This window comes from Pelmatolapia mariae, linkage group LG9 (genome assembly GCF_036321145.2).
Source record: "Pelmatolapia mariae isolate MD_Pm_ZW linkage group LG9, Pm_UMD_F_2, whole genome shotgun sequence".
Lineage (NCBI taxonomy): Eukaryota > Metazoa > Chordata > Actinopteri > Cichliformes > Cichlidae > Pelmatolapia > Pelmatolapia mariae.
This window is the reverse complement of record NC_086235.1, coordinates 3172294-3197584: the sequence shown is the minus strand read 5'-3', so window position 1 is coordinate 3197584 and position 25291 is coordinate 3172294. Positions and strand designations below refer to the sequence as shown.

Sequence of the window (25291 nt, the reverse complement as noted above, 5' to 3'; positions counted from 1 at the left end):
TGCGTACTCCAAATGCGCCGTCGATTTCCCCAAATATCAAGCGTGGTCCGGTGCACGCTTCGTGGTCCCATATATCCCACAATTCATAGCGCGGCGGTGGGTGTGGATAATTTTGCCGCAAAATACGGCAGAAGGGAGCGGCTGAAGAGTGAACTGGCAAAAGTAAGTACTGAATATTATGTCACTTATTTATGTGCGAATGTTTAATAATGAAGAACATTAAAACATTACTGTTGGCCACATGTCGGCGAAGTTATGTGACATTAGTGATGTTTGTACTTTCAGCGGTAACTTGGTTTTAAAGCCTTTACACATATATATATATATATATATATATATATATATATATATATATATCAATATCATAATTGGCCATATTATATTTACATTACCACAGTGAGATGATTTTAGTCTCATGAACAACATTAGCTGATTGTTATTTACTAACTAATCTTAAATGACTGTTCAGTGCAGAAATGAAGCCCAACAATCATGTTTTTACAGTCCCGTGGTCTCAGCCTCAGATACTCAACTAATCAAAGTGATGTCATGACAAAAATGAAGGACCAGCAAAACATTTTTCTCCTTCATTTCTGTCACACACTGCTGTATGACACGTTTCTCGCGGTTAGTATCATGGTTGCTAGGCAACCTGAACAGCGCGACGAGGGCTAGACCGTCCCATTTCACAAGCCTCTCACTTCCGCACTTCCCGTACTTATAGTACGCACCGTCCGTAGTACGCGTAGTGTGCGTACTTCAAGCGTGCATACCCTGAATTGGGACACAGCCTATGAGAGCTCAGGAGCTCCAGGGGAAGTAAACACTTACCAGCACATGATCTGTCACATGACTTTGTGTGAGGGGGACTTCCTGCGTAAACTGATGGCCTTCAGAATAAAAGGTTTTTTTGGCCTCCAGTTTGACCCTACTTTGGAGGGATGTTAGTAAATTCAAAACATCCACGTAAACTGTGTCCTAAAGCAGGGCTAGTCCTGTAGTGAACATTAAAAGTATGACGAAACATAAACGACCTGATAAGCTGATCACATCTCTCATAAACAGGTGTTCAACGGGTGCTTTCCTTTTTTTATCTGATTATTATGATTCCTGCTCCAAACACAAGATCTTGTTTGGAAAATGGTCAAATATTCCTGCTGGTGTTCCATGTCAGCTGCATCCATCTTCAGGCACCCATCCACATCCAGGTCATCCAGGAGGAGGCGTCCTGGTCACATGCTGAACCACCTTGGTTTGCACCTTTTAATGTGGAGTACTGTTTCCTGTCTCTCAGACAGAGTCCACACACTCTTTGGAAGACGTGCACTTCTGCTGGTGCCCACAGCTGTTGGTAAGAGATGAGGCCAGGTTGGTAAATCAACATCTGCTTCACAGATGCTGCTCCGCTCTCCCCTCACTCGTGCAGAAGACACTGAGCATCTTTAACTTTGTGAAAAACGGCCTCAGACATTTATTTCTGATCTCGTCTCTCACACCCGATTGCTGAGCACCCCTGTGCAAGCTGGGGGAAAGTAATTTTCTTCTTTATGATCCGCTTATTTGATTTGCCCAAAACTATACACCTGATGCAACCCTCCTGATTTATCCAAGCTCGGGATCGGCACCAGGAGCACACTGTAGCCCTGTGACTGTGGACATGATGGACATCGGATGATGAAGATGAAGCTGTCAGGCAGGAGGAAAACAGGAAGACCACAGAGGAGGTTCACTGATGTAGAGAAAGAGGATGCACAGAGGGTTGATTATAGGGAAAGAGTGACACTGAGGCTGATGATTTGCTGTGGTCACTCTTACAGGGAGCAACTGAAAAAAGATGAAGGAGAATAAAAATAGAAAGAAAAGAAAGGTTACATTTATGTTTTCAAAAGGTGAAAAAAAATAAAAGGTTGTTTATCTTCTAACATATAAAATGATACACTAAAAATAATAAGCACCAGTATTGTTGACTGTGCAGTGACCTGCAAGAGGCAGTAGCTCGACTCCCACACCAACGCCACTGCTGGAAGCCACCGTTTTATATAGAGCCTCAGGTAATAGAGGATTCAGGCGGAAATGTTAAAAAAAAAGAAGAAGAAGAAAGAAAGAAAGAAAGAAAGAAAAGAAAAACATACAACAATAAAACTCCCGCTTTTATTGTGAAGGCTGAAGTGGAAGTCGTGTCTCTGGCCGGTTGTGAGGCTTCGCTCTTCTTCCGTGATCAGAGCCCGGAGTCTGGAGGCAGAACCGAGCGGAAAACTGCGAAATAAAGCGGCGGCCAGGTGTGAAGGATGGCCGAGGAGCATTACCTGGAGCTGAGCGAGAACCCCGTGCAGTTCGAACATGCCTCGAGCGTCAACAACGTCTTCTTCGACGAGGCCAACAAGCAGGTGAGCTAACGGCTAACAGCTAGCAAAACTTCTGCCAGCGAATTTAAATAAATAAGTTTAAAAACTGGGACATTTACGGTAAAATGTGACAGTGGAGTTTATTTAAAACAAATATGTAATAATTGATTATTTTATTTAGAATGTTAACTAGCTGAAATTAAACTCTGACTATGAAAAATAAGAACTAAACCAGAGGACACTCACTCACTGTCAGCTGTTATTAAACTGAACCACGATCAGCTGACGTGAAATTCTCCGAAAACATTGACCAAATCCTTAAATGCTTTATTTTGTTTGGTTCGTTTTTACAGGTGTGGCCTCTTCTTCGGCATATTTGAGGGATAGAGGAAATTTTCATCTCTTATGTCAATAAAAGTTGCTCAGAGTCATACAGTGCTCTCAGACTTAAACCGCTCTGGTGTTTACGTGTGGAGTTATGGATGTATTTGGATATTAAACACACCTGTGTGCAGCTGTCCTACATCTTTGCTCTGTTTTCTTTCTCCAGGTGTTCGCAGTGCGTTCAGGTGGAGCCACCGGGGTGGTGGTTAAAGGTCCTGATGACAAGAGCAGTGTCGCCTTCAGGTTCGTGTGCTCATCCGGGATTTAAAGATAAAGCACATCAGTATTTTTAATCTTTATTTGTACCTGTACCTGTCGCCACATGAGGGTAAACCTTTACAGCTCTGGTTCTTGGTTGTTCTTGGTGGTTGAAGCAGGGCCTGGAGATGCTAATGAAGGCGTTACACACCCGGGGCAGCTGGGTATGCTTTGGAAGGTGTTCTTCAGCTCAAACCCACACTTCCCTGTGACCCCCCCCCCCCCCCCCCCCTTTATGTGTGCAAGTTCCATTTAAAGTGGGTTTAGGTTATCTCCCCAATGCCCGACGACACTCTGAAAGTTGAATAACCTGTCCCAGATAATGAAACTCTGCTCCAGGATCTCGGCTTCATGCTGCTGCTGGGTCTTTAAAGCCTTCAGTAAGAGGTCAGAGTGACTCTGAGGGTTAACGTGGAGAGGCCGAAACTGGAGCGATGCGTTCACTGGCAGTTTTTAGATCAGTAAAACGGGAATGCTTATGTAAACTGTGTGTGTTTGACTCGTCAGGATGGACGATAAAGGAGAAGTAAAATGCATCAAGTTTTCCATCGGTAACAAGATCCTGGCTGTGCAGAGAACCTCCAGGTCTGTGGTGAGTTCAGGGACACTCAGACATGGTCTTATTTCTTTAGGCACAGAGGAGCGCCGGGGCTCCTGTCTTATTTCGCCGTATTGTGGTCTCGTTTCTAAAATCCTGCACACTTATTTTATAAAAATTGTGCCTCTGCCTCTAGTGGAGAATTTATGATACAAACCTTTTTATTTGTAAATGTTGAATTTACAGATTTTGTTGAAATTTCAGTTTTTATTGCACGTCACGCATGCTTGGTTAGGGATCGTTTCAAATGTGACGTTTCTGTTTTGAATGTTTCTGATCCAGACGAACGTTGTTTTTGTGTTCGCAGGATTTCATCAACTTCATCCCCGACTACCCGCACACAGAGTTCAGTCAGGAGTGTAAGGTACGCTGCAGTTTCTGCTGTTTGCAGGCCGTCTGCTGACAGATAAACTGGGCTCATGATGTTTGTGTCGCTCCGCAGACGAAGAACGCCAACATTTTAGGTTTCTGTTGGACCAACTGGAACGAGATCGTCTTCATAACCGACCAGGGAATCGAGTTTTACCAGGTAACCCGAACAGCTCGCCCACAGAGAGCCGTCGCTGTGCTGTCTGTTTGGCTCTGTGTGGTCATGTGACACAAAACTTCATATAATGTCCTCTGATTGGTTCAAAGGAACAACTCAGTGTTTTAATGACCTGTTGAAACGTCTCATCTCCACATTTGTGCGTTCTACAAGGAGAAACAGGAAGTGACATCAGTTTGATGCCCGGGACTTTGGTTCTCGTCATTTAAGACGATAAACGTGAAAAGTTTTTTTGTGTCTGTGCCTCAGGCTCACCTGAGCTTTACCTGTTTTGCTGTGATGTCATGACCTCCTCCTGTGTGCTCAGGTGTTTCCAGACAAGCGCAGCCTGAAGCTGCTGAAGAGTCAGAGCATCAACGTGAACTGGTACCAGTACTGCCCCGAGACCGCCGTCATCCTGCTGTCCACCACCGTGCAGGGGAACATCCTGCAGCCCTTCGCCTTCAGGGTGAGGCGGATACTCGCGTCGCTATAGCAACACAAAGGTCGCCATTTTGATTTCAGTGTGCATGTGTTCATTGGTCGGTTTAGAGGCCGAGTTTCTGTGCAGCAGCACATCCACGGCGGCTTCATTGTGCATCCTGAATGGATCATTTATAGAGTGGACGTGGCTTCACACCTGCAGTCGAGGTCAGCTGATGTGAATAAACTTTGTTGTCTTGATTTTGCTGTTCCAGAACGGGACCATGTCCAAGATGTCCAAGTTTGAGATCGAGCTGCCGGTCGTCCCCAAACCCGCCAAACTCAGCCTGTCGGAGAGAGACATCGCCATGGCAACCATGTAATTCACAGGCTGGGCTATTTTCTTTTGTTTATGCTCCATTTAAAAAACAATGACTTGTGTGTGTTCGCAGCTATGGTCAGCTGTACGTGATGTACCTGAAGCATCACTCGAGGACGGCCAACAGTCCCAGTGCAGAGGTGGTGCTGTACCACCTGTCCAGGTAAACGCTCCGCAGCGTCTGCTGATTGGTGGACTTGAGCTTTAAAACGCGTTGAGTTAAATTCAGGCTCCCGTGTTCCCTCTGTGTGGTTCAGGGAAGGTTCCTGTAAGAAGAGTCACGTGCTGAAGCTGAACACGACGGGCAAGTTCGCTCTGAACATCGTCGACAACCTGGTGGTGGTTCATCACCAGAGCTCGCAGGTTAGAGCCCCGTCCTTCCTCTGAGGCGTCGGGCACGGTGGAGCTGATGATCTCAGGTGTTTTTATTAAACCGGGTTCATACTCTGTGATTCAGACGTCGCTGATCTTTGACATCAAGCTGAAGGAGCCCGACTGTGCCCTGAACATCCACCAGCCCGTCCTGCCTGCCAGGTCCATCCACCCCTACAGGATCCCGCTGTCAGGTACGCATCGATGAATGCAAGATGTGATCGAACTGCAGACGTTCAGCTTTAAATAGATGAAATTAATTAGTTGAACAGGAAATATGTGATTAACAGCAGAGGAGTTACAGGCACCCGTGAGAAGAACACACTCCACCAGGTTACAGAGTCTAACCTACGTCTGCATCTTTAAGTAGCTGTGAAACAGAACTGAAGCTGAGAGGACCTCCAGGTAAAGCCTCGAAAGCTTGGATTAGAATCCAAAGCATGGAGCGTCAATGTGGTTGGCACTGACTCCAGACCTCTGCTGTTTATCGACGACGCTGCTTAGTTAGTCATGAATGTGACGCACAGCAGTGACCTGAGCTCTGCTGTGGAGCTGTGCTTCTTCTTCACCGTCATCTTGTCTTCCCTGCAGGGCCGGCGGCCGTTCCTTCGCAGCCTCCAGTGCCGTGTCAGCTCTGTATCCTTTCCTCACAGTAAATGTTTGATTCGCTCTGTCAGTCTCAGGTGTTTCTTTTCCTGAGCGTCACTCCAGACTCCTCCTCCTGGAGCGTCTTCCAGCCAGACATCATCATCAGCGCCAGCGAAGGTGAGCAAACGCACAATGGAGAAAATACACTTAATGCTACGTTCAGGGTGAATCCAGGCAGGGGTTTAGTTCACAGTCCAGGCGTCTCCTGCAGTAGAGCAGACCCGAAAACAGGTTTTATGATGGAAAAGCCTGTTTTACATCATAAAACCTCTAAACTCTGCATCTTTAGACATCCTGTTTTATCTGACCACGAGCCCAACATCAGAGAGGTTTCATTTTCTTGCACATATGACAAAGTCAAACAATAATTCTGTGAAGTTAAACTGACTAAAAATGATTGTTCCACCATCCAAAGCATCATTTCTGCTGTTTCAGGTTACTTGTGGTACCTGCAGGTGAAGCTGCCGCCCACAGTCAACCTGCTGCAGGACAAAGGCAAACTGATGGACTTCCTGTTACGGCGCAGAGAGTGCAAGATGGTCATCCTGTCGGTCTGCTCGCAGAGTGCGTATCTAACCGCCGCTCGTCTTTAGACTCTGATCAGAAATCAAAGCTGATGATGAGACAGCACTGTAGTTATGAAGAAAACCAGAGTGACTCACCTGAGGATCCAGCTGCTCCTCTGGGTCGACGTTTCTGCTTTGATGCTCCGTAAAACCTTAAAATGTCTTAAACATAAAATAAGCTGTGAGCCAGGACTGAGGGGATGTAAAAACCAGTAACACCAGGCACAATCTGAGGCAACAGCTCGACCTGTAGTTCGCACATTCGTGCTTTTATTTCCTCTGAACGGCGAGCTGTGCCACGAGCCAAAGTCCGACTCTTCTGTCTGTGTTGCAGTTCTGGAGGTCGGCGAGAAGGGAAGTCTTCCTGTTGTAGCGACCGTGTTTGACAAACTCAACCAGGTGTACAAAGATTACCTGGAGGCGGAGCAGAGCTACACTCAGGTGAGGCACCCACGGCGCTTCCTGCTCCCTAAAGTCACCCGATCTGATTTCTAACTAGGGATGGGTATCGTTTAGATTTTATCCGATACCGGTGCCAAACCGGTACTCTTGAAACGGTGCCGGTGCTTAAACGGTGCTCAAACCGGTGCTTAAAGAATGGAGAACACAAAATTGGTCCAAAAACCTCTCATGTTCAGCTGTTTTTTGTTTGTTTTTTTTGTAAAAAGATAACAATGTTAGCCTTTTCTGCAGCTATAGGGCATATATGGTATCACTCTTGGCTGGAAGCAGTGCTTAACAACAGGAAAAAAACACAAACTTTGTCCAAAAACCTCTCATGTTTAACTGTTTTCCACTTTTTCTTTGGTCATTTTAGCCTTTTTGGCCAGGGTGAAGGGAGTATCTGCCATCAAACAAGAAGACAGCCGCATGTAACTACGACGGTGTTTGCTAGTTCACCTTACATGCATCAATTTAATAACGTGGTTAGCCTACTCAACGTAAATTACACACGAACAACATTAAGCTACTCACGCAGAGAAGAACGGCTGCTGCTGCCATCATCATCCTCATCATTTCTGCTACACTGGCAGGGCTAGGGGCCAGGACTCTCCTCTTCGGGTTTTTGGGGGATGTTGCTAACTCCAGGTCCGATAACAGGCACCACACCCGCAGTAGATGTGCTCGGTGTGAGGTCTCGCAGCAAGCTATCAAATGCGGTGCATTTCTTGGCTTTTAACAAAATGCTATACGTCGCCAGGTGTTTCATCGGATTCGAGGTGTTACCTCCTTTGACAGTATCACAGTATCAGCTTAAAGCACTTGTTGCAGGCTGCTGTTTGCATCTTTTGCTGTGAAGTACAGCCAGACTTTTGACCGCTTCGCCTTGGGCATTTTTAATCTGTAGCTCTGCTCTAAAAGAACGTACGTACCTGGACCCGCCTACTATCCTCGGAAACGTAAAATGATTGGCTAGAATTGGCTCAGGAAAATAAAAGCACCGAAATAAAGCACCAAAATGTGCGCTTCTTTTCGGTCTGGTTACTACCGTTTATGTCAGATGGCACCGGACACCGGTACCCATCCCTATTTCTAACAGGGTTTTTTTTTTTTTTCTTCCCGTTTGCAGGCAATGGAGTCCGGACCGAGCCGAGGAAGCGCCGCCCAGAAGCGTCCGGTCAGAACTCAGGCCGTCATCGACCAGTCGGACATGTACACGCACGTCCTGTCCTCGTTCACGGAGAGGAAGGTACGCCGCACGCGCTCCTGTGAGTTTCCACCCAAACGTTTTCAAACCAGGTGATGTGATGAACTTCCTGCTCTGTGCGTCCCGCAGGGCGTCTCCCACAAGTTCATCATCGCCGTGCTGATGGAGTACATCCGCTCTCTGAACCAGTTCCAGATCACCGTCCAGGTAACTCAGCAGAGCCACGCGAGCAGGCTGGGATTGTGACTCGTCCTGGTCTTTGGTAACACCTGTAATGGTTTTTTCCAGCATTACCTGTACGAGCTGGTGATCAAGACGCTGGTGCAACACAACCTGTTCTACATGCTGCACCAGTTCCTGCAGTACCACGTCCTCAGCGACTCCAAACCTCTGGTGAGTTCAAACCAGGAGCTCATCCTGAAACGCCGAGTCTGCAGGTCTCTCGATGCCCCTCATCTCTCGTTGAGCCCAAGCAGAGCTAGTCTTCCTCGACGCGCTTGTTACTTCCATCGTTTCAGTGTCTCATTGTTGAATTGTGTCCTCTCAGGCGTGTTTGCTGCTGTCTCTGGAGAGCACGTACCCACCCGCACACCAGCTGTCCCTGGACATGCTGAAGGTACCAAACAAAGAAGCTTAAAAACCTTCACGTGCTCATTTTATTGGTTCATCGCTGTAAACTTCCTGTTTGCGTTCACAGCGTCTGTCCACGGCCAACGACGAGATCATCGAGGTTCTGCTGTCGAAGCAGCAGGTTCTGGGCGCGCTCAGATTCATCCGCAGCGTCGGTGCGTTGATCCTGAGACGTTTCCTCCTTCACACACACAAATGTGTTTAACGCAAACTCACCCTGACGTGTTTCTCCCGGCGCAGGTGGCCACGACAACGCGTCTGCGCGGAAGTTCCTGGACGCGGCGCAGCAGACCGGAGACCAGATGCTGTTCTACACGGTGTTTAGGTCGTTCCAGCAGAGAAACCAGCGACTCAGGGGAAGCCCCGCCTTCAACCCAGGTGAGCACTGCGAGGAGCACGTGGCTCACTTCAAGCAGCTGTTTGGGGAGCAGGCGCTGATGAAGCCCTCCACTGTGTGAGCCCAGTCTCCTTGGCGAGGAGACGACCCGACGGGACGCAAATCATCGCGTACGTTCACGTGCACACGAGTGTCCTGCTGCAGGAAACCCCACCATGAGAGTCCACCCGTGTGTGAAGCCACAGAGCATCCTAGCATACCGCCCCCAGGATTAAGAAAAGGTGGTGTTACTGTGGCCCAGTCCCTGCTGCTCCACCTTAAATGTTAACAGGATGTGTTAATTTATGATGATTGTTTTTGCTAAAATCACTGAAGTGTGTCGTCTGGATCCTTCTTCCTCTGCGGCTCTAACACCTTCATGCGGTCGGGTTTACCTGCACAGGTGATCCTGACCTGTAAATGATTCCAGGTTAGTTTGTGTGCGTGTGAATGTTCTCAGTGGAAAGCAGCTCAGGTGAAACGTCGCTCTGATATCACCTGTTGTGGGAGGGGCCAGAGCCTGCACCGCTGTGTGTTTGTGGGGTGCAGGTGAATGTGAGGTGTATATTCTGTAAGATAAAGATGAATTATTGTGTGTATGAACAGGTTTTAATGTCATGAAATCCAACATGTCTGTATGTCGTGTGCAGCTAATAAAGGTTTAACTGAAAATCAGTTCTGTGTTAGTTCCATTAATGTTCTCATACACGCCTCAGTCACTCAGACATTTTTCCTCCAAGGACTTTTATCGAACGTTCAGCAGCTTTAAGTTCATGATTGCAGCCTGGAATCGGACCACCAACCTTCCAACCAGCAGACCTGCTCTACTGCCTGAGCTACACCTGTCAGCACGAGGATCACACAGCATCCAGGTTTTCATTTTCAGTCCTTGTACCAGAACATTGTACAAGGACTGACGTCCTACAAGTCTGGCGACAAGTCTGATGGGCGATAAATCCAAATTTAAAATGTTTGGTTCAAACCATCGACGTGTATGAAGGAGAGTTTGGGTTTAGTTTGGAGATCTCGTTAAAATTTGATGGAATTATGAACAAAGAAAGCACCATCAGACTTTGATGTAGCGTGCAGTAACACCTGGAAATTGTCAGTTGCTTCAGTTTTTTCTTTTGCAGTGCAGTACATCATCAGCCCCCCCAGAGCCCGAACCTCAGCATGACTGAAGCAGTGTGGGATCATTGACAGACGGCTGAAAGCTAAAGAAAAGCTTTGAATGTCCTTTAAGAAGGCTGGAGAGCTGCTCCTGAAAGAAAGCTGCCTTGGAGAGTTCAGACTGTGCTGACTTTTTGAGTCTATTTACTCCGTTTTTGTCTCATATGCTGTAACTTCATGTATGTTTGCAGATGTTTCAGTAAATTGCTCCTTCCATTTCCCATGTTCCTGGCAAAGAAATGTGGTGTGGGCCGAGACCTTTGCCTAAGGTGTGACTGCATGTGCAAGGAAACTTCAAAGAAAAGTTTGTTTCATCAGATTTGGTCGATGATTCTGTACATGCCAGATTCAGATGTTAAAGTTATTGATCTCTAATCCTTCATTCAGATTGACACTTCAGTATAATCACCCAGATAAATCCCTAGATTCATTACCAAGATGGCTGCCGAGTGGCAAAACGTGCTTCTACAGGGACGCTGGTCCTTCAAGATGGAGAAAAGAGTACCAACTTTACCGTCCTCTGCTGTACTTTTACTCAACACTGAAGTATATTTTTGTCTATCAGAGAACAAATAAAACTTTAGAAATCTGATAGAAACCCTCCTATCCCGCAAAAATACTACACTACAGCGTTAAAGAACACAATGCAATGTAGTGTGATGTAAATATGAACTGTATTTGAATAAGATCAGATATTTTCTCCAATAACTAGACTGGAATTTGGGGGTTTTATGTTTTTTTTAACATAACATTTGCCTCCTAAAACTGATTTAAACACTTGTGACAAAAAAGAAAAAAAAAAGACCAAGTTGTGGACGGTCTTTGATTCACACACCTTTCCTTGATATAATCTTTATTGCTTTCTCTTATTGGGTTGAATACAGAACAGGTTTACATCTCTTGACTTTGTGAAACACTGTCATGTTTGGGAGGACAGACGAGGGAAACCACCACAGAGGAAAAGAAATCAACGTTTTTCAGACGATTGTGTCTTAATGCTTTCTGATTGAGGTCCAGCATTTGTGTGAGTGTGTTTAGAAATCTCCTCTCCGACGTTCCCTTTGACCTCTGACCGGGACGCAACATTACACAGGAGGGCGAAACCGAACCAGAGGAGGACTTCAACCAAGTGTGTGTGTGTGTGTGTGTGTGTGTGTGTGTGTGTGTGTGTGTGTGTGTGTGTGTGTGTGTGTGTGTGTGTGTGGAAGGAGGGGGGAGGGTCTGTCTTTTAATCCAACCACACATTTGTTTTTGACAAGTTCACAGTCAAGTGCTAAATGTAGTGATTGACAGTTCTGAATCATTATTTTAAAAAAAAAAGAAAAAAAAAAAAAAGAGAGACAACGTAATCAGGACAAGTTGCAACTCAGGAAATAAGAACATGAAGCATTTTGAATATGGATTCGTGAAAGACCCTGAGAGCGAGGTTATATATAATTTCATATTTATAACATATAAATATATATATATATATATATATATATATATATATATATATATATATATATATATATATTTATATGTGTGTGTAGCACAAGAAGTGATGAGAAAAGAGAAATCATCCATAATTGAACAAATTAGATTAACATGCAAAAAAAAAAAAAAAACCTAACCTAAAAGTCACCCTTTAACTGAACACAATGGATTTTCACAGTTTTATACGCATTTATATATCATAGAGAAAAAAAAAAGAAACAACAAAAACTAACAACACAATAAAACCAATAGACCCAAACAATCTGTTCTCAACTCATATACAGGAGATCTACATAAAGCTTTTTGGATTCAGAGGGATTCTTATTGCTAGTCCGATTCGCACCCCGGCCCGCTGCACCTATGGTGAGCCAGTTAGTCCACGACACAAACCATCAGTTTCTCAAAACAGTTCTGCAGCATAAATGTGATATTCTTAATACATGGCTTCTTCTCAAGTCATTGTAGAAACTAAACACACACACACACACACACACACACACACACACACACACACACACACACACACACACAGACAGACACACTCGCCTGGGCTCCAAATAAATACATTTAAAAACAGTCCACGTGCATTCGAATGGAAGTCCAGTATTCATATGGCCGTGCGCACACACACACAAACGCGTAATCCAGAGGGAGAGGGAGTACAGAGGGAGCTAACAAAACAGGAAACAGTTCAGAGAGAAAGGGAGGATTTCCTCCCGGCCACGAAACTTATTAACTCAACTGTGATTAGCATCATGGTTAACTTTACTCGCTTTGACTAGAGTGGGAAAGTTGCCAAAAAAAAAAAAAAAAAAAAATCACCAATCTAGCTTAGGAACAAATTCATTTAAAAAACATTACTGAAGTAAATCTATGGAAATGCTGATACATTCTATTAAACTCTGAGGAAATGCTTCAATTATGGAAAATTTTAAGCCGATTTAAGCCGCTGACAAACTATTTAGACGACGCTATCTTTACTTAACAAAAAAAAAAAAAAACCGACAGCCAGGGTGTTAGCATTTTAGCTAACTTTTAGCTAGTTTCTTCCATAATCTGCTCCATAGTTTGTTTGTTTGTTTGTTTTACATTTATTAAACATGATTCAAATGTGTTAATCAATCAAGGCTGACTAAGCTAACAATAAATAAGCTAGTAAGCTAGCTAGCATGATGGATTATTGTTATTCACTAGCCTGCAAGCTTTAATAATTTTTTTCAATTTTGAGCAACAACATAACTGCTAAGGCACTAAAACAAGAAGAAAAGCCAAACACTTTCAAAAGCTTTTGATTATCTTCGTATTTTCCAATTCAAAATGATCTCAATGCAAATGTATAATTTTTAGTTGTAGTTTTCACAGCTTTAGATGAGATGTTAGCTGCTGAAAATAACGGAGAAATGAGTGCTGTATTGGGACTCGCTCGGCTTTGAAAGAAACTAATATTTAATTTTTATTCATTAACAGCTCAAAAGGAAAATTTTACATTTTTATCATACTTTAGCTTTCTAAATTTCATTAAACGTTTGTGAGGCCCAAATGATTTGATGTATTGACAAAAATATAAACATTACAAAATGGAGGAAACTGACTCCCTTTCTCTCTTGATTGTGTTACGACAGTCCATGCTAATATTACTAATAGTATTAATAGTAGTAGTAGTTTTGGAAGTTGTTAGTGCCACTTAACGGCAGCTACAAGTCAGCTCAGTTGTGGTTGTTCAATATATCTCGAGTAAATGGCTGACTGCTGCTGGCCTACAGTTCCGTTATGAGCCGCTGAGGTTTGATTTGCTTATGAGGTTGCTTGATATTAAAAAAAAAAAAAAAAAATATGTACAAGATTATTAAGTATTATCAATCTTTACATGAAAAAGAAAACATATACACGCTATCAGGATCAATAGCCCTCCTGTTATGGGTTCGTTTGGATAGGCTGGTCCAGGGGTGACGTTAGCCCTTTTATTTGTGTTTGTTTGTGCAGCGGGTAATACAGTTCGGGAACACAAAATAGTGTTGTGATTTCACCCCCACTCCAACCGACCCATCCGCCCATCCCTCCCACCCCTTCATTTAGCTCCTCTTTCAACGTACAGCTAAAGGGATCATTTTGAAAATTAACTGATTGTCTATAATGCCAAATTCTTAACCACAAATCCACATTAGGGCTGGGCGATAAAACAGCAACAGTGGTTATCACAGTATAAACTCAATAAAAATTTAACAAAAGCTCAATAATGGTTTTGCGAATGCTGGAAGGACAAAGATATCCTCAGTTAGAAAGGTAACTCTGCTTCAGTAGTTTGGAAATGACATTTGGCAATTTATAATCTGGAGAATGAACAGATCAGCTAACATCAGGCATTATTTTTTCTTCAAATAGCAGAAAGTAATTACAGTCCCAAACTAGTGTTGTTAGTAGACGCAGACCCTCAATTCCATATGACTTATCCAGCAGCAAACGTCAACATTTTCAAGCACCGGGCCTTTAAACTTCAAATAAATAATGCGCTGATTTATATTATAGTAACTACGTATGAAAGCTTGTTTCCTTCAGGTAATAATAATAATAATAATAATAATAATACAAAAGTAATCGCCAGGTACAGGTATGTCAAAATTTTAACAGTTCAGTTTAGATATTTCAAAAATTGAATAGTACTATTGAGTATCTTGATTTTTAAGGTTACTGCTCAGTAAAAGCAGAGATATCAAGACATGAAATTTTGAGTTGGTAAGTTCAACTTTCAAGTTACTTTTCAGGATCTTGAAATTTCAAGATACATAACTTGAAACGTCGACCTACGGAAGACAAATACATTTTTTCCCCAATTGCAGGAACAAGCTTTCACAATAACAACTATCAACTGATATTTATTTGTTTGTTTTTTTAAATTGCGCTCAGATTCTTAGCCTCATCGCCCAGCCCTAACCAACTCTCACTACATAGTTTCCAAAACACAAGCAAAGTACATGTCAAATAGAAACTGAACGTTTTTAGTTATTCTCTTTGTATCAGCACAGATGAACACAAAAGAGGTACAAGTCCTCATGTACTTTCAGAAAAAAAGATGGGGCTAAAATGGGACAAACAGTGCTAAACAAGTCCAGGGCCAACTCAAGAAACACTTGATAATACTGTAAGAGGACTAGCTAGGCTGACACTTAGCTAGAAATCCTGCTAACTAGCTTAGTCATGTTTGGTCTTATCTAATCCGGTAAGTTAATATTAGTTAAGATATGTTTTTACCCGGTAGTAAGGTAGGTGATGTCCCAGGATCCAATTAGCAAAACCCAACCTTGTCATCAGAGCTAGCTAGAGCTAACTAACCAAACCACAACGTTAACAGAGTAAACACAAGTCTGGTCAGGCTGGTTAATTCTAGCTAGCCTGTAGCATTTTTAGCCTGTGGGCAATATGTTGGAACCCAGTAAGAAAACCTAAGCTTATATTAGTGATAAGAAGGGCCAACTAACCATACCAAGTTATTTAACCAAGTTAATCCGTTGCTAGCTTTGTTATAGTCAGTTATTGCCATCTAATACTACCTTTTTACTATTTTTGATATCTTAGGGTTTTTATTATGTTGCCTGCTCTGGTCAGTTTTTCCAAGCTAACCCTAACATTTTCTAATGTCTAATTGCTCCCGAAGAAAAGCTGATGCCAATGTAGGTAAAATACAGCTAGCTAGCATCATACTGGTTTTTAACCGTGGTATTAACAAATTCCTTGCCATTTCTATGTTCTACTAAATTAGCTTCTATTTGGGTTCTATTTGGGTTAGTGTGCATGCCGTGTTTGAAGCTACACTAATGAGTTAGCCCTGGCTTGCTTTGATTTGGCCCACAGTAGAAACCTGGCCTGCAGAGCATTAGCCCAGCTTAGGAAGACATAGGATTTAAAGGGTTGCCTACAGAGCTGCTCGTCTGTTGCTTTAATGGTTGCAGTTAAAAAGCAGAAGTTGAGGTAAACTGAACCTAAGTCAGGTATTAGCGGCATTACACATTAGCACGCTGGAGGCCCTGTAATAAACCCTATAAGAACACTAGGGGGTGACGATGAGAGACAGGTGGGAGTCGCGCACACTCACACGCATACACAAACACAAAACCTTTTGATTTGTTCAGTTACATATATATAAAAAAATCCACGAAAATGAATTCCCATCCCTACACCTAAATGTCACTGGTAATCGCACACATGCAGAAAAACAGAAAATACTCGAGCATCACGTGCCACATGTTTAACTCTCTGTACACACATGGAATCAACTGAGAATGATTATGAGTGAGAAATTATGAACACACACACAGGCCGACTCACAGGGTGGCTTCAGGGATCAATAGTGTGATGGGTTTAAAAAAAAAAAAAAAAAAAACCAGGAAGAAGAAACACGGAGAACACAAACACTATTTTCTGCCCTTTCAAGAGTTCCTCTTCACACAGAAATGCGACTTTGAGAAGTTCGTGAATGTTTTCTTGTGTTTTGCCGAGCCGGCCGAGAGTCGGAACAACGGTGAGGCGTTTTCCAGTTACAAAAACAAAACAGAAAAAAGCTACCTCGGTCACACGGTGGCAGGCGGCCGCCAGTCGACGGTGGTGGCCGCCGGTCATTGCTGGTGAATCTGGGCCGCTTCGGCAGCCGTGCAGCTGTCGCCTCGCTCTTCAGTTTTATCCAAAACATATCAAAAATATCGACTGGTCAAACCGGACAAGCGGCTGGTGAATTTTTAATTTAGGAAATCCGAAACGTTGTGAAAGCGTATTGTTCAGACACGTGCGTTGTGACGTCCAGCTCTTAATTTAAATACCGAAGAAGAATGGCGGATGCCATGTCTCAGTCTCTGTCTGTCTCTTGGCGTCTCCAAAGTTGATCATTTCTCTAAGAAAAATCTAGAACAATAATAAATCGTAACTTTATTCTTTTTATTGCTGAAATATAGATTCCCCCGCACAAAAAAATGTTATGTAAATCATTGTCATCATAAAAAGCTATAAAAATTAGATCCATTCTCCGTAATAATGCAGATAAAGATATAGCAAAAACATCTTTTAGGACTAGTAGTAAGGCACTTCAAGAAAACGAGGATTTCGTCTCTCTATCAAAAAGGGTTTCTGGGCTGGTTTTTGCATCGTCATCAATGGTTTAGCGTCTCTCTGACCGTATGGCACTGCGGTGTTGTGGTTAGGGGTTCGCCCTCACTCTACGCCCACCAGAGGAGGCTCTCCGTTGGGCAGGATGTGTTCCAGAGGGGGCTTGGCGTGGATCTCCAGCAGCCCCTGGATAAAGCCCTGGGTGGGGGTGGCTGCTGCCGCTTCCCCTGGCGGGCAGCTGGTGGAGGAGTGAGAAGGGTCTTTGGAGGCATTTGGGTCAGATGTTGATTCGGCGCTAGTAGTTGTCTTTGTGTCAGTAGCTTGGCGGCTGGGAGACGAGTCGACGGTGGTCGCAGGATCCGAGTCCCCACCGGACTCTGTTGGTTTCGAAGGGCTCTGTTCCTCCCCCTCGTCTTTCACGTCCTCCTCCTCCAGCTCCTTCATCCCGGCTGCGGCGCTCCCGCACTCGCTCTCGTTCTCTGAGGGTGGGCAGGTGGAGGTCGGGGTCGGGGTGCAGGAGTCTCCGTCCTCGCTGCCGGCGTCATCGTTGGCGCCAGAGGAGCCGTCAGCCCCGCGGGGTTTCAGATGGATCCTTTGGTGCCGGACCAGGCTGTGCTTCAGGGTGAAGGTCCTCTCACAGGTCTGACACTGATAAGGACGCTCACCTGGAGGCAGGACGAGCGAGGAGTCAGACAGAGCGAGGAAGACAATACAGGTAACAACAACAAAAACAATCAGGTAAAGTTAAAACATTTTAATACACGATGTCATTCAATGTATAACCACAAAAAGAACACAAGATTCACAGCCACAGGTGACCTCAGGTGACCTCAGGTGTGTCGGACCTGTGTGTGACCTCAGGTGTGTGACCTCAGGTGTGTCGTACCTGTGTGTGACCTCATGTGCCGGGTCAGGTCCTGCAGAGACCAGAACCTCTTGGAGCACACGTTGCAGATCTTCTTCCTCTTGTCCACGCGTCCTCCGGATGACTCGCCGCCCTCCAGGCTCTTTGGTTCTGATGCCTCTTCGTCGCTCCTCTCCTCCTTCTCCTTCTCCTCTTCCTCCGACTCGCCACTGTCGCCTCCTTCACTGTCGCCTCCCTTTGCTCCTCCTTCCTCTGTCTCCATCTCTGCCTCCTTCTCCTCGTCGCCAGGTTTGTTCTCCGGCGCCGCCTCTTCCTCCTCCTCCTTTGCCGGAGTGGCTTCCTCCGCTGTTGGTGGAGGTGGAGTCGGCGTATCCTCTGAGAGGTGTGCCCTCTCGTGGCGAGCGAGTGTGGTGGCGTAGCGGAAACTCTTCTTACACACTCGGCAGACATGTTTGTAGTCCGGCTGCTGTTTTGCCGCGAGGCTATAGGACGAGGAAGACGAGGAGGAAGCGGGCGTGTCTTTCTCCTTCTCTTCTGGGCTCTCAGGCGCTGCTTGGGGAGTGGAGGTAGAGGGTCCAGATGAAGATGAAGATGAAGAGGAGGAGGAGCAGGAGGGCTGAGAGGACTGCTCGTCCTGGGCGGAGCCTGAAGATGACGTGTTGAGTTTGAAGTCGATGAGCTTCTTGCCAAAGTTCAGGTCCAGACTCTTGTTGCTGTGGCAGTCGTCATCGTCGGTGCTCTCCACCTGGAGGAGGGTTTTAACATTTATGACATCATCACATGACATGTTTGAGGCGTCTTTTTTATTTTTATTGACCTTATTTGAAAAGAACAGGCTGCTGAAGGTGCTGCAGCACCCTCTGGTGGATGGTTGAAGGTTTGCATGACCACAAAAACAAAATTAAATATTTACAAAAAATGAGCGTCAATCTTACATCCTGTGATCCGAATGTGTGTGTAATCTGTAGTTTACGTATATTTTACTCCATAATTTTGCTTTATAGAGAAACACTGTTTGTATCTTAGTGCTGGGGCTTTTTAAAGACCTGTTCCCACAGTTATGTTACCTTGCTGCTGTTTGGAGGCTGTTTGCCCTGTGCTGTTCGGGTCTCCTGCGCCCCCTGCTGGTCCGGCTGCTGCAGCTGCTGTGTGGTTTCCGTCTCCTGCTGCTCGGCAGGTCCAGGAGTCGGGCTGAAACCTGCAGCACAAAAACAGCTTTAGGCGATGATTTAAAAGGTGCCTAACATCTTCAAGGTAGGGACACCTGCAACGAGCCGACTCCAGAAACAGGTCAGTTCTGCAGTTAGACTCTGGCACTAAAGTGAAGCCCTGGATTACTTCAGCTCCACTTCCTGCCACATGAAACCAAACTTTCCTTTACGACTCGTTATTAAAATGTTACCTTGGCTTGGTTTGTGGGTGGGGCTTTCCTGTGTGCCTTCACAGTGGGTGGTGCTATCAGCGGTGGGGGCGGGGCCTGAGTCTGTAGATGAAGCGGTATTGCTGAGGTTTTGTGCTTCTGGTGCCATCTGCTCCGTCTCTGATTGGCTCTCTGTGGGAGACAGTCAACACGAGCATCAGTGCTCTGAACTCATTTTGTGTTGGTTGCCGCGGGAGACGCGTCTGTGGATGTAACAGAGATAAAAACTGGTTGTTTTCTGACCGGCGCTCTCATGCGAGCCTTCGTCGCCGCCTTTCTTCACGAGGGCGCCGTTGCGTCGCAGCGTCCTGTGGGTCACGCCGTGCTTCCTCAGCAGGTGGCGCTCACAGTTGGATTTGGTGGAGAAGAAGGCGTCGCAGCGCGGACACGGGAATGGCTTCTGACCTGGGTGAAGACCAAACGATAACCAGGTTTCCATGGAGTCAGGCACTGCGGCGGACGGTACTGTTACGGTGTTCAACACCATTTTTGTGTGTGTGTGTCGTGGTCATTACCAGTGTGTGTCAGCATGTGTCTCTGCAGCGAGCTCGCCCACGGGAACACTCGGGGGCAGAAGGGGCAGGTCAGCTTCTGGACAGAGTTGGAGTAAGCGTTCTTCTTTCCTTTGGGCTGATTCACCGCCGCCGGCTTCGCCTCCTCCTTAGCTCCGCCCTCCTTCTCCTCCCCTCCTGTTGCTTTGTCGCTATCTGCTCACAGAAAGAGTTTGAATTAAATAAAGGGAAAAAAATTCAACCTGCTAAAGAACAGATATGTTTATTATCGATGATTAAAATAAATGAACATTTAAATGACATTCTACCTTTATTGATATTTAAATATTTTTATTAGGGTTCATTTGTAGTTTTTATTATTTTAACTGTAAGTTTTGGTTCCAGAAGTTTCCTGGGCTGAGTTTCCTGCCCCCACCTCTCTTTCCTGCCAGGTCAGCAGCTCCTGTCTGCAGGTAGTTGCTGAACTTGTTGGCGTCTGTGTTGGCGAGCATCTTTTCCACGCTGGCAAACTCGCCGCTCGACTCCAGGTCGATGCCGCTGACGGCCTTCTCCTTCAGGCCGAGGCCGGCTGCCTTCTTCCTGGGCCTCCTCCTGTTGGAGAGAAGGTGGAGTCAGCGGGAGCGCTGAACATAGCAGCAATGTGAATAAAGTTATTTGAAATGGCGCCCACAAACCTGGAGGGTCCGTCGGAGGCGTCGTCGCTCTGTCCCTCCAGGCCGGCCGAGGCTACGGGGGCGTCTGTGGCGGAATCGGCCTGAGAGGAAGTGACGCCGGCAGCATCGCGCTTCAGCAGGTCTGGGGCGGCGGACACAGAGCTGATGATCTGAGCGATGGAGGCCAGTGGCGGCAGCTCTTTGAGGGTGCCGGAGGGTGAAGAGGTGGCGGGTTTGGGGAGCAGTGGTTTGAGGCGCTGGGCTCGCGCGGCATTGGGGAGGGAGGTGGGGGAGGAAGTGGAGCCCGGGGGCAGCTGGTAGCAGCCGAGCTGGGGGTGGGGGTGAAGCGGGGAGGGGCCGCTCGCCATCTTCTCGTCCTTGGACAAAGCCTGCTGCTGCTGCTCGACGATGCTGCTGCCGCTCTGCTCCGTCTTTATTTCCTTCAGCTCGCCGCCGCTCGCCGCCTCCCTTCGCTGTCTCTTGCTGGGGATGGACAGGTCGATGGGCTGGTCCAAGTCGGCGCAGTCGAAGGTGGGGGCGACGCTCTCCAGTTTGACCCCAGGTGACCCCGTCTGGCTGCCAGCGCCGCGGCCCTTGGCGGAGAAGTCGAGCGGCTGGTCCAGTTCTGCAGGATACGTGACGTTCGCCAGTTCCTCCACCTTCACGACCGGGATCGGAGGCTGGCTGATGCCATTCAGCGCCAACGGTGCGGTGCGGGCAGTGGCGAGGGCGGTGGCGGGCAGCAGGGTGGCGATGTGCTCCTCGATCTCGCGCTCTTGCACCTCAGGGTGCTGCTTCAGCAGGTGGTGGATGCAGTTGCGTTTGGCTAGGAAGGCAGCGCCGCAACGTCGGCACTCGAACGGTTTCCTCTGGCAGCCGTTGTGCGTGCGCAGGTGGATCTGCAGCGCCCGGTACGTTTTCAGGTCCTCGCCGCAGAACCGGCACACGGTCTCGGCTCCGGTGCAGCCCGTCTCCGCGTCCTGGGTGGAGGTGGTGCCTGCAGCGGTGATGGCGGCTGCGATGTTCGCCGTGGTTGTCGAGGTGACGTACTTGATGTTTTTCTCGATGTCCTTCCTCGAGGTCTTGGCGTGCTTCTTCCTGAGGTGGCGCTCGCAGTTGGCCTTGACAGTGAACGGATAATGGCAGACGCGGCAGACGTACGGGCGCTCTCCGCTGTGCGTGCGCAGGTGACGGATGAGCGTGGCTTTATCAGGAGCTACATAGTCGCAGATGTTGCACTGGTGGGGCAGGATGCCGAGGTGGAAGCGCATGTGTGCCTGCAGCACGCCGGAGAAAGCGAACACCTGGTCGCAGAAACGGCACGGGAACGAGCCCGAGTTGTTGCCGCCTTTGGTTCCTGGCTTTCTTCCGCTAAGTCCCACCTCCTCGTGTACAGCTGTAGTAGCAGCAGGCGGCGAGTCAGACAGGGGGGCGTGGGCCTCATTCATGCACTCCGCGTCCATCTGCCCGCCGTTCCCGGCTGAGGATGAGGACGAGGAGGGCGTTTTGAAGAGCGAAGGTGTGGGAGGTGGCAGGCTGGGGCTGATGCAGCCCAGTGAGGCCTGCTGGGAGCTTTGCAGGGGCGGAGGAGTCGTCGTTGTGAGGCTGGAGCGAGGGCTGATGGGAGGTTTGGGTTTCAGTGGCGGCATCGCCTTCTGACCCTGAACTTGACCTGCAGGAGGAGAAACAGTCGGTGAGCGTTGGGAGTTATAAATCTACTTTCAGAGGCTTGAGTAATAAACCGGCTCCAGCCAGCACCCACCGTTAGCACCACTGAATCCTGGAGCTTTGGCCAGAGGTGGGAGTCCTATCTGATTTGGTGTGGTAGTCGCCACTTTCAGGATCTGCTGGATATCTGCCAGCTCCATAATCCCAGTACCGCCTGCCTCTCCGGGTTTGACGCCTGACGAAGCAGCGCTGGCTGCAGTTGCGGTCCCGTCGGGTTGCAGGAGGAAGCCGGTGGGGAAGGGCTGCAGGGACAGCAGGCTGAAGGCGTCTCTCTGGGAGAGGCCCTGCAAGGCCGAGCCCGGGGCCTCCAGCAGGGGGATGCTGAGGGCCGTCAGACCGCTCACGCCGAGCCCCAGAGTCAATCCCAGACCTCCAGACAGGTAGCCTGAAGCCGGCTCCTGGGGGAGGCTGGAGGACGGAGGCTCCACGTGTATCACCTTGATGCTGTCCAGGTGGGCCTGATGGATCTCGTCATCAGTGGGACCAGCATTCACCTGAGGGACACAGAGAGGAAACATTAGGACATGTGCTGGGTTCAAATTCATTGTTTCTGTCTTTACAAAGATCACACACACAATTTTTTAAAAATCAGTCTTTTAAAGACCCTAGAACAAAAAACCAATACTTTGTAAAAACATTTGTACTAGTTGGGTTAACATTCGTAAAGTTTACGCACAAGTTCAACCAGGAAGTCATGGCTCTGCTTTCCTGGGTGTTCGGCTGCTTTTCTGTTTACATGTCTACTCGCTTTCCCACGCTATTAATCTCAACGCTGACATCATCACTCTCGTCCAATCCTCTTCTCGCCCATCAGCCTCTGCTTGGCGTGGTTTAAATCTCTGCTCTCTGTTATTCTCCCTTTAAGACTCTTTTGTGCAACCCTCCTCACCCAGAGCTCTATTCAAGCCTCAATCTTCATCTTCACCACCGCCAGCATTTAGACTCCTGTTCTAAATCCCATCACATCCTGTCACCAATCCTGATCTGTCTGCATTTTATTCTTTGGCACTGAAAGTTCTTTGTATGCTTATTTCAGTTTGTGCTTTTAATTTGAAAGGTGTGCTTGTGTGCCATGTTTTTACTTCCAAACATACCTTAGAAACGTGCTGAAGACCCAGCCCTTCCAGGAAGTCGGACTGCTCTGCAGGCAGGGCTTCTTTGTCTGCGTCCTGCTGGTCGTTCTCAACCTCGTTCTCTGCAGAACCTTCTCCTTCCTCCTTCGCCTTCTCTGCGGTATCCTCCGAGCTGGTGGTGGCGGGTTTGTCGGGGTGAGAGTTGGTTTTATGGAGGTCCAGGGCTGAGCGAAGGGGGAACGCCTTGTCGCAGGACTCACAGACGAACCGGTGGAACTTACTGATGCATCGTCTGAGATTCGTCTCACACCAGACCTGCACGGGAAGAAAAACGGCGTTAAAACTCTGAATCCCGACATTTTCATCCAGGAAGCGATCCACGGGAACACGGTGACGGATGAACACCTGTGCAATGTGAGGAAACTTCTTGCAGGAGAAGTCAATGAAGGCCAAGTCATTGAAGCCGGTGGGGATAGAGGGGTTGCTCTGGATGAAAGGGCGGCCGCTGGGGTCCTGGGGGAGGAGCTTATGAACCCCCGCATTGTGACGCAGCAAACCACGATGGGTTCGGAAAGAAAGGCAGCAGAGATCACACCTGCAAACACAAACACAGAAGAAAATGCTGCCTGAATGTGAGGCGATAATTCAAGACAGACTTGAATCAGAAAAAGGACAAAACGTCAAATAATCCAAAATATTTAGTCACTGAAAAACAAGAAAAGTACCTCCCACACATGTTAACAGGAATCTGGTTTAAAGACTTCTCTGTGAACTTCATACAAACATCAGATTATCTGACTAACGACTGGAAATATCCCGTTAGTCATTCGCTCTGAGGGCCGCTCTTTGTACATCTGCTAGAGTTTAAACAGTGAGTTTGTTTGTTTGTTTTAAAAAATGGTTGTTTTTGTCCTTTAGGAAGATGGAGAGGAAAGGTCCTCGATGTTTGCCCCAAAAAAGAAAAAAAAAAGTTTTTATTGTCCTTCATTTTTGTATTTTGAAAAACTTCTGAACTCCCGCCACCAGGAGGCGACATTTCTCCAGCATTTTTTTTTGTGGGGACCAGCAGGCTGAGAAAGAGGAGGTGATGACGTAATTTAGTCCCTTCCTGACTCTTGTTTTTCCAGTTTGAAGGTGCACACTCATTAACCTCGTGGTAAAGTTTGTGTGAAACTTTGAAACCAGCAGAGAGGATTTGATCTTTGAGCTGATTTGTGCTCGTCCTTCACCTTTTCACGGAGCTCCTAGAACCTCATGAGGACTACAGAAACAGTTTAATACGTGGAAATCACACTGCTGGTTATTCAGCGGGTTAAAGACACACACACACGTGCAGAAAGACAAGTGTGTGTGTGTGTGATAACCCGGTGTTGGTCCGGCTCTCGTTAAGCGCTGAGAGGACAGCTGCTCAGTGTCTGCCGCAGTCACACACTCTTATCACATCCTCTGTGTGTGTGTGTGTGTGTGTGTGTGTGTGTGTGTGTGTGTGTGTGTGTGTGTGTGTGTGTGTAATCCCCTCAGTTACGCTGTCAGAGGATGGTGGGGGTCGGGGTGGGGGTCTGCACCATATGTGGAGCAGCACTTGTTGAACTCCATCAGCCAGACCTGCACCTCCGCCCTCATCCATCCGAGCTGAGCTTCTCTGTAACAATCAGCCCACTGATGAAATATTGATCACTGTGCTGCTGATTGTCATCATTTTTAGTTTTAAGCAAAACATTCAATTCCAGTGTTTTCTGACCCTTCAAAGTAATCATGCTAAAAAGTCTTATTTTAAGTGTTTAGAGGTCTTTATGTTTTTATTACATGGAAACGTGCATCACGGTGCTGAGGTGACGGCGTTAAACAAGTACGAATCCCTCGGTCATGTTTACAAACTACAGTATTGGCCTTCGTGTGCGTCTCGCTTCATGTTGTGAGAAATGTTTGTCCATTTTTTAGAAACTTTAGAGTTGGTTAGTCGTTTTTTTATCGTTTGATCGAACAAAGAGACCAAAACAATGGCCTGAAACAGGAAGCTGGAGCAACTGTGCAACCCCTCGGTTCTTCCTGTGTCTGCGCTCGTGCCTCTACAAGCTCACTTTCATCTGATTGGTCAGCTTGAGGAAGCCTGCTGAGGGGCAGCTCTCACTGCTCGTGTGCTGTGT

At 46.9% G+C, this 25291-nt stretch overlaps 2 protein-coding genes across 4 annotated transcripts in view; one reads left to right on the top strand and one right to left on the bottom strand.

Moving 5' to 3' along the window:
* The first annotated feature begins 2180 nt into the window (after positions 1-2180).
* Positions 2181-9828, top strand: rmc1 (regulator of MON1-CCZ1). The gene is made up of 20 exons (XM_063484090.1): positions 2181-2387; positions 2896-2972; positions 3495-3579; positions 3893-3949; positions 4028-4114; positions 4440-4580; positions 4810-4913; positions 4987-5076; positions 5171-5276; positions 5371-5479; positions 5877-5921; positions 5997-6050; positions 6369-6497; positions 6834-6940; positions 8070-8189; positions 8277-8354; positions 8436-8540; positions 8695-8763; positions 8845-8932; positions 9018-9828. Exons 1-20 carry the CDS (start codon positions 2289-2291, stop codon positions 9233-9235), a joined length of 1968 nt encoding a protein of 655 aa, XP_063340160.1. The 5' UTR covers positions 2181-2288; the 3' UTR covers positions 9236-9828.
* Positions 9829-13881: 4053 nt separating this feature from the next.
* The window catches only part of rreb1a (ras responsive element binding protein 1a), a 51675-nt gene continuing 40265 nt past the window's right edge, over positions 13882-25291 (bottom strand). For all 3 annotated transcript variants that reach the window (XM_063483706.1, XM_063483704.1, XM_063483705.1), the window contains 11 exons: positions 23550-23739; positions 23166-23459; positions 22106-22565; positions 20365-22015; positions 20106-20281; positions 19694-19885; positions 19422-19583; positions 19161-19310; positions 18826-18956; positions 17780-18503; positions 13882-17558 (listed from right to left, as the gene is read on the bottom strand). In XM_063483706.1, the coding sequence (XP_063339776.1) occupies positions 16999-17558; positions 17780-18503; positions 18826-18956; positions 19161-19310; positions 19422-19583; positions 19694-19885; positions 20106-20281; positions 20365-22015; positions 22106-22565; positions 23166-23459; positions 23550-23739 (4690 nt within the window). In that variant the 3' untranslated portion in view covers positions 13882-16998. The remainder of the gene's footprint in view (positions 17559-17779; positions 18504-18825; positions 18957-19160; positions 19311-19421; positions 19584-19693; positions 19886-20105; positions 20282-20364; positions 22016-22105; positions 22566-23165; positions 23460-23549; positions 23740-25291) is intronic.